The sequence below is a fragment of the Littorina saxatilis genome, linkage group LG5, assembly GCF_037325665.1.
Source record: "Littorina saxatilis isolate snail1 linkage group LG5, US_GU_Lsax_2.0, whole genome shotgun sequence".
NCBI lineage: Eukaryota > Metazoa > Mollusca > Gastropoda > Littorinimorpha > Littorinidae > Littorina > Littorina saxatilis.
Genome location: NC_090249.1, coordinates 55,707,596 through 55,716,918, shown reverse-complemented (window position 1 = coordinate 55,716,918; position 9,323 = coordinate 55,707,596). Strand labels below are relative to the sequence as shown.

Here is a 9,323-nt window from a genome sequence, read left to right as displayed (position 1 = left end):
CAAGCAACAGCTTCAAAGTATTGAAGCAATGATCAACATTTCGTCGGCACGTAAGTAGTTAAAGTGTGTATCCAAAGAAAACAGGTGGTGGGGGGTTTTGGGGGGGTAAAATCAGGTGACTGGTTTGTGTCGTGTGTGGTGTGTAGACCAGGTCAGGGGTCAAGGTTAGGTCAGATTGTTGTATAGATACAGTTATCACCGAGCTGCAGTTCGCCGATTCGGAAAAGACGATTTCACATTGTTCGGTTTCGTAGCTACAGAAAAATAGATAAAGAAGATACCAAAGGAGATTTCCTACAGGTTAATCTGCACAGCGTGTTTCCAGTGTCTGCGCGAGGAAGCGCTGTCGAAAGCGCAGTGTCGATCATTCTGGCCATCTGGCAGTCGTGTCCCCGTAAGTAGCGCTACAGACAGACAGATCTAGATCTAGTGTCTCGCACTCTTGCACCATGTCACCTATGCTTACTGTGTGTGTGTATGTGTGACGGAGCGATTGAGTTTGTGTTACTGTTTGTCGATTTCTTACGTGAGCCTTGAAGATTTCGCCTCTTGTTATATTTTTAAATTTCAAAGCTTGTTTTTAATCCGAATATAACATATGTTTTTGGAATCAGCAAATAATGAAAAATAAGATGAAATTGTTTTTGGATCGTTTTATACAAAAATAATCTTAATTAAAATTTTCAGATTTTTAATGACCAAAATTATCTATTAATTTTTAAGCCTCTAAGCTGAAATGTCGAAGATTGCTTGGCCAAAATTTCAATCAATTTTATTAAAAAATGAGGGTGTGACCCTCAACTTTTACAAAAAGCCGGATATGACGTCATCAAAGACATTTATTGAAAAAATGAAGAACAGATCTGGGGATATCATGCCCAGGAACTCTCATGTAAAATTTCATAAAGATCGGTCCAGTAGTTTACTCTGAATCGCTTTACACACACACACACACACACACACACACACAAACACACACACACACACACACACACACACACACACACACACACATACACCACGACCCTCGTTTCGATTCCCCCTCTATGTTAAAACATTTAGTCAAAACTTGACTAAATGTAAAAAGACAGGTAGGAGAAGAAAAGAAACAAGTCGCGTAAGGCGAAAATACAACATTTAGTCAAGTAGCTGTCGATCTCACAGAATGACACTGAACGCAATGCAATTTTTCAGCAAGACCGTATACTCGTAGCATCGTCAGTCCACCGCTCGTGGCAAAGGCAGTGAAATTGACAAGAAGAACGGGGTAGTAGTTGCGCTGAGAAGGATAGCACGCTTTTCTGTACCTCTCTTCGTTTTAACTTTCTGAGCGTGTTTTTAATCCAAACATATCATATCTATATGTTTTTGGAATCAGGAACCGACAAGGAATAAGATGAAAGTGTTTTTAAATTGATTTCGAAAATTTTATTTTGATCATAATTTTTATATTTTTAATTTTCAGAGCTTGTTTTTAATCCAAATATAACATATTTATATGTTTTTGGAATCAGAAAATGATGAAGAATAATATGAACGTAAATTTGGATCGTTTTATAAAAACTTTATTTTTTTTTTTACAATTTTCAGATTTTTAATGACCAAAGTCATTAATTAAATTTTAAGCCACCAAGCTGAAATGCAATACCGAAGTCCGGCCTTCGTCGAAGATTGCTTGGCCAAAATTTCAATCAATTTGATTGAAAAATGAGGGTGTGACAGTGCCGCCTCAACTTTTACAAAAAGCCGGGTATGACGTCATCAAAGGTATTTATCGAAAAGAAAAAAATATGTCCGGGGATATCATTCCCAGGAACTCTCATGTCAAATTTCATAAAGATCGGTCCAGTAGTTTGGTCTAAATCGCTCTACACACACACACGCACAGACAGACAGACAGACAGACAGACAGACACACACACACACACATACACCACGACCCTCGTCTCGATTCCCCCTCTATGTTAAAACATTTAGTCAAAACTTGACTAAATGTAAAAAATGAAAAAAGAAAATAAAATAGGTAAATTTGAAAGGGGAAAATGTCATGTTCACTGATGTAGCACGGCTTTGTCTTCAATCTAGTTCTACCCCATCTCCCCTCCCCACCATATTTTTATTTCTGTTCCTCTTCCTTGCACCCCCCCTCCCAGGCCACCTTCCCTTCCGCCTCCCTTGTTTTATCCACACTCTAAACACTCCCTCCCTCTCCCCCCTCCCTCTCCCCCTATCTCTTCCTCCCTTTCTTCCACAGGAAACTTCACTTTCAGCCGGCTATTGTTTTCTGAGCTCTGACGTAAATGGTGTCGAACAAACAACACGTTTTCCAGTGTTGTCTGTACAACAGTGGACAAGTCCGTGCGTAAGTATAGACTATGCGCATGGAAACTTGCTCTCCATTGATTACTTCACTGTTTGCCTTGTGCTTGTCCATTATTGATGAGTTGGCAAGCAAAAAGGCCCTTGCTCATTTTAAGTCGATGTTAGACAATTAACTTCCGCAAACGTTGAGCAGTTTACGTTGGACAAAGGGATACAGAGAAAAAAGGGGTTGGTGGAAGGAGAGAGAGAGAGAGAGAGAGAGAGAGAGAGAGAGAGAGAGAGAGAGAGAGAGAGAGAGAGAGAGAGAGACAGAGGGAGACAGAGAGACAGACACAGACACACGGAGAGACAGAGGGAGACAGAGAGACAGAGAGACAGAGGGAGACTGAGAGACAGAGGGAAACAGAGGGAGACAGAGAGACAGAGGGAAACAGAGAGAGAGAGAAAGAGAGAGACAGAGAGAGAGACAGAGAGACAGAGACAGAGAGAGACAGGGAGACAGAGAGAGACAGAGAGAGAGAGAGAGAGAGAGAGAGAGAGAGAGAGAGAGAGAGAGAGAGAGAGAGAGAGAGAGAGAGAGAGAGAGAGAGAGGTGCAAACAGGTGCTTTTTTACATCCAGCCCTCGCCCATGGGAGGGTTTAATCTAATGATAATACGTTTTAAAAATGTTGGAATATCAATTAAAGAAGTAACAAGTCGAGCAAGGCGAAATTACTACGATTTAGTCAAGCTGTGGAACTCACAGAATGAAACTGAACGCACTGCATTTTTTCACAATGACCGTAGTCCGCCGCTCGTACAAAAGGCAGTGAAATTGACGAGCCTGTTTAGCGCGGTAGTGGTTGCGCTGTGCTGCATAGCACGCTTTTTTGTACCTCTCTTCGCTTTAACTTTCTGAGCGTGTTTTTAATCCAAACATATCATATCTATATGTTTTTGGAATCAGGAACCGACAAGGAATAAGATGAAATTGTTTTTAAATCGATTTCGGAAATTTAATTTTAATCATAATTTTTATATTTTTAATTTTCAGAGCTTGTTTTTAATCCAAATATAACATATTTATATGTTTTTGGAATCAGAAAATGATGAAGAATAAGATGAACGTAATTTTGGATCGTTTTATAAAATAATATTTTTAATTACAATTTTCGGATTTTAATGACCAAAGTCATTAATTAATTTTTCAGCCTCCAAGCTGAAATGCAATACCAAAGTCCGGCCTTCGTCGAAGATTACTTGGCCAAAATTTCAATCAATTTTATTGAAAAATGAGGGTGTGAAAGTGCCGCGCCAACTTTTACAAAAAGCCGGATATGACGTCATCAAAGATGTTTATCCAAAAAATGAAAAAATGTCTGGGGATATCATACCCAGGAACTCTCATGTCAAGTGTCATAAAGATCGGTCCAGTAGTTTAGTCTGAATCGCTCTACACACACACACACACACACACAGACAGACACACACACGCACATGCACCACGACCCTCGTCTCGATTCCCCCCTCTACGTTAAAACATTTAGTCAAAACTTGACTAAATGTAAAAAGACAGGCAGACAGGCAGAGACATATATGCAGAGTATGTGTATGTATTCGTGTGTGTGCGTGTGCACTCGTTCCTGTATCTATAGCTGTGTGGTTTACACGTGTTGGAACTTGTTATCGTTATGTAAATTTTGTATTTACATTATAGGTAATTTTTATAATTTCATGTTGTCCTGGACGTTCTCAAATTGGAATTTTCTTAAATAATCTGGTGTACGGAATTAGTATTAAATTAGCTGTACATTATTGATTCGCAATCGAGTTTCCAAATCGCAAATTTCTAACTTACTAAGCAACGGTAGTTCACATGTTATATGTATAGAAAGAGGAACGGATAACCATTATCTGTTTTCGTTTTCCTTTCTTCCTCTTTCTTTCTATTTTCTGGAAACAGATCGAATGCTAACGTACCAAAATCAAGGATAACATTGTTTGTTTTTTTTTAAAGATTCGTGAATGTTTCTTCTTCTTCTTCTGCGTTCGTGGGCTGAAACTCCCACGATTTTTACGTGTATGACCGTTTTTACCCCGCCATTTTGGCAGCCATACGCCGCTTTCGGAGGAAGCATGCTGGGTATTTTTTTGTTTCTATAACCCACCGAACTCTGACATGGATTACAGGATCTTTTCCGTGCGCACTTGGTCTTGTGCTGGCGTGTACACATAAGTTGACCTGGGAGATCGGACAAATCTCCACCTTAACCCCGTGAATGTTTCGTTTTGTATGTAATTATTTCTTTCTTTCTTTCTTTATTTGGTGTTTAACGTCGTTTTCAACCATTCAAGGTTATATCGCGACGGTTGTATGTAATTAATGGTTCCATAAACCAATCTTTCTTGCTTTTTGGATCATTTTTGTTTGTGTTTTCTCTTGCCTGAGTAAAATGTAAAGAATTAAGAGTAAAATGCCTAAACATGAGACATAGCAATACCGTGTTTGTTTTAGATTTACCGAAGCAAAGGCTCTTTATATTCTGGAAAATAAATCAAATATAGTCGCAGATATATCACATATAGATACATAAGATGTAGGTGGAACAAACAACACGTGCTTGAAAAATGTATACAAATCCGTGTGTTTGGTTATTTGAAAAATTATGATTTGATTACACACTGCCAATCTGGTTTTATTGCTGGTGATTCGACTGTTTATCAACTATTGAGTATATATGATGATTTTTGTGTTGCACTTGATAAAAACATTATGTCACAGGCAATATTTTTTGATGTATCCAAAGCTTTTGATAAAGTCTGGCATCGCGGTCTGCTCCACAAGCTTGAGGCGATAGGTATAAGAGGTCCCTTGCTTGTTTGGTTTGAACATTACTTGAGCGATCGCAGACAAGCAGTAGTATTGAAAGGAACCAAATCAAGTTATGCTACCCCTTCTGCTGGTGTCCCTCAGGGTTCTGTCTTAGGACCTCTTTTATTTCTCATTTATATTAACGATATTGGTGTTGGTCTTGAATCAGTGTTGAAACTCTTTGCAGACGATACGAGTATGTATTTAAGTTTAGATAACGATGATGTACGAGCAGAGATTTTGAATTCTGATTTGGATAAAATTCGCACATGGGCTTCTAAATGGAAAGTCACTTTTAATTGTCAAAAGACAGAATTGTTGGACATTTGTAGGCAACAAAATGTTTTACTTCCACCATTGTATTTCGAAGATGCACACTTAGTTGATGTTGAAAATCACAAGCACCTTGGCGTCATTCTACAAGGTAATTGTAAATGGGATTCCCACATAAAAAGTCTAATTGCTAAATGTAGAAAGTCAATTGCGTGTTTTGGTTTATTCAAGCATCGTTTAAACAGAAAATCACTTGAAGTTATATATAAATCCTTTATGTTACCATTGTTTGATTGTGCGGACGTTATCTGGGATAACTGTACACAGTGTTTGGCAGACGAGTTGGAGACATTGCATCTCGATGCAATCCGAATCATTGTAGGTGCAGTACGTGACACAAGCCACCAAACACTGTATAACGAATCGGGTTTTGTGCCCCTGAAAGAAAGGCGACGTCGTCATAAACTTTTGCTGTATTATAAAATTGTAAATCGTTTAACCCCAGAATATTTATATTCCAAACTGCCGGTCCTGGTTTCCGATGTAAATCCTTACCACAGACGACGCCCTCTTAAACGTAAGTTTCCATTGTGCAGAAGTGAGTTATATAAATCTTCATTTTTTCCTTCAACGACAGCTTTGTGGAATAATCTTCCAGAAAATATACAACAAACGCAGTCAGTTGGTGAATTTAAAAGGTATTTGACCGATGGAGATGTTGTTGTTCCACAGTATTATTATTTAGGCAACCGCCAGGGACAGGTACTTCACAGCAGGTTGAGATTAAACATGAGCGATTTGCAACAAGACTTAGTTAACCGACACCTCTCTGATAATTTAGAATGTACGTGTGGAGCATGCCCGGAAGATTCTGAACATTTCTTGTTACACTGTCCAAAATTTAAAGAACATAGAACCATTTTATTCAATAGTCTGCCAACACACGTTCTGGACTGCAAAACACTCTTGTTTGGAAATACTGATTTAACTATATCTTTGAACACGAAAATATTCTCTGTTGTACAAGACTATGTTATGTTAACTAATCGCTTCGGCTGATATTATATTAACTGTGCAATTGATGTAGCCAGGCATTCTCTCCCTCCCTCTCTCTCTCTCTCTCTCTCTCTCTCTCTCTCTCTCTCTCTCTCTCTCTCTCTCTCTCTCTCTTTACCCTATTTGTATAAAATATAATTAAAGATTATCAAGATAAGTGTTGAAGCTATCACTTGTTCGCCATGTTTTGCTATCTGAATCTGTATTGATTATAAGTTCAAGAACGTGTCCATAAGCAATCTGCTTGTTAACGTTCTCAATGTTGTTATTGTTTGAAACGTGTGTATGAGAATTTGAATAAACACGCTTAAACCAAGATGTAGGTGCTGCAATATTTCGTGGGTAAATAACTACTAATGCGAATGAGGTTATTGAAGAGAATACCCGAACATCATCAACACAATCATCCTCCAAAGTCGGAGTACGGCTGCCTATGATGATTGAAAACGGTACACGGTATCTTTCCATTTGTATGACTTTGTATCAAATTGCCTCGCGACTGTTTAGCGCCGGTACGCTCGAGAAGAAGAAGAAGAAGAAGAAGAAAGAACAAGTCGCGTAAGGCGAAAATACAATATTTAGTCAAGTAGCTGTCGAACTCACAGAATGAAACTGAACGCAACGCAACGCAGCAAGACCGTATACTCGTAGCATCGTCACTCCACCGCCCGTGGCAAAGGCAGTGCCCGTGGAATTGACAAGAAGAGCGGGGTATTCGTTGCGCTAAGAAGGATAGCACGCTTTTCTGTACCTCTCTTCGTTTTAACTTTCTGAGCGTGTTTTTAATCCAAACATATCATATCTATATATTTTTGGAATCAGGAACCAACAAGGAATAAGATGAAAGTGTTTTTGAATTGATTTCGAAAAAAAAATTTTGATAATAATTTTTATATATTTAATTTTCAGAGCTTGTTTTTAATCCGAATATAACATATTTATATGTTTTTGGAATCAGCAAATGATGGAAAATAAGATAAACGTAAATTTGGATCGTTTTATAAATTTTTATTTTTTTTTACAATTTTCAGATTTTTAATGACCAAAGTCATTAATTAATTTTTAAGCCACCAAGCTGAAATGCAATACCGAACCCCGGGCTTTGTCGAAGATTACTTGACCAAAATTTCAACCAATTTGGTTGAAAAATGAGGGCGTGACAGTGCCGCCTCAACTTTCACGAAAAGCCGGATATGACGTCATCAAAGACATTTATCAAAAAAATGAAAAAAACGTTCGGGGACTTCATACCCAGGAACTCTCATGTCAAATTTCATAAAGATCGGTCCAGTAGTTTAGTCTGAATCGCTCTACACACACACACACACACACACAGACAGACAGACGCACATACACCACGACCCTCGTTTCGATTCCCCCTCGATGTTAAAATATTTAGTCAAAACTTGACTAAATATAAAAAGAAAACAACCCCAACAATAACAACAACAACAACAACAAAACAACAACAACAAGAACAACAACAAAAACAACAACAACAACACAAAGGCACCAATAAAATATCACGAAATCTGGTATTTTTACTCATAAAATCAACAACAATAACAACCGTTCAGATGAAATATTGTGAATATTCCCTCCAAACACACTCACTTCCATGAACAGAAAAAGACGGGGGGGGGGGGGGGGGTAAGTAGGCAGGAGGACACGTAACGGAAGAAGAGAAAAAAAATAAAATGGGATCAGACGTTCCTGAACATACAACGAGAAATGACAACAACAACAACAACAACAACAACAACAACAACAACAACAAACAACAACAACAACAACAACAACAACAACAACAATGAACACTGGAAGCCTTCGTAGATTCCTTACCTGACGCAGGCTGTTCTTGCGGATGGCGTCGAAAAGATCCGACTTGGCCATCTTGAATGAGGATTGTGAACAGGACACTTTCTGGTAAGTTTTTACAGCCTTCAGAGAGACGAAGAACAATTTGACCTAACCCTGGGACAGTTTGTGGACAAATCTCCCACGCGTGTGAACTAGTTTCTTCGAAGACAATTCGGTCGATGTCATGCAATTATTTCTCAGTATCTTAAGGCATCTTGGGATGACATCGAACGGTCCTGTGTTGCGACCGTATTTTAGAAAACGGCCCTATAGGATGTACAGGAATGGCCAAGAAAAAAACTGTGGTTGCTTGCAGGACAATTGCAAGCGGCGAAAGAACAATTGTAGTCTGTCCTAAAGCAAATTGTCCTGGTTCAGTGTAGTTAGCGATTGACTTGAAATAGCTTATAATGATTTTTTACACTCTCTGTTGACTGACACAAAGTTTTGTAGGTTTGACGACGTTTCTGTGAAAATCTTCGCCGGTCCAGGAACGGTTTCTCATCTCAGAAACTCTTCTTAAACTGAAACTTGCACAGATCTTCGTGTCGTCGTACACAAATGACCTCAACTTTCTTCTCACCTCGACGATTCTACTCAATTTCTCTTGTTTGCCCACTCGCTGTTTTTTTCCTTCAGTTTTCCTTTGTGGCACAAGAACGTAAAGATAACAACGTTACCCATAACTCTGCGGGAGCTGAAAGAATTGTGTCGGGATTTTATCGGCGCTGTGATGACGAATGTCAATGATTTGTGCAGAGCAGCAAATCAATATTGCTCGGAGATTGTTGTATTATTTTGTTATTCACTATAGCCACTGGGGATGACGTGTTTGGCGAAGTAATCTTGCTTTTCATACGATGCCACCCCCCGTCAGCGCGATTTCAAACTTGCCAGCTGAAACATAGTAAAGTGGTATATTTACCTTGTGAAATTATGTGTTTTCTTGTGATAAGTATG

The 9,323-nt window shown here is 38.8% G+C and overlaps 1 protein-coding gene across 1 annotated transcript in view; it reads right to left on the bottom strand.

The window, feature by feature from the left end:
- LOC138967812 (uncharacterized) overlaps nt 1-8,396 on the bottom strand; it is a 37,242-nt gene extending 28,846 nt beyond the window's left edge. The window contains exon 1 of the mRNA XM_070340469.1: nt 8,346-8,396. Coding sequence (XP_070196570.1) covers nt 8,346-8,396 — 51 coding nt within the window. The remainder of the gene's footprint in view (nt 1-8,345) is intronic.
- Between the last annotated feature and the right edge of the window lie 927 nt (nt 8,397-9,323).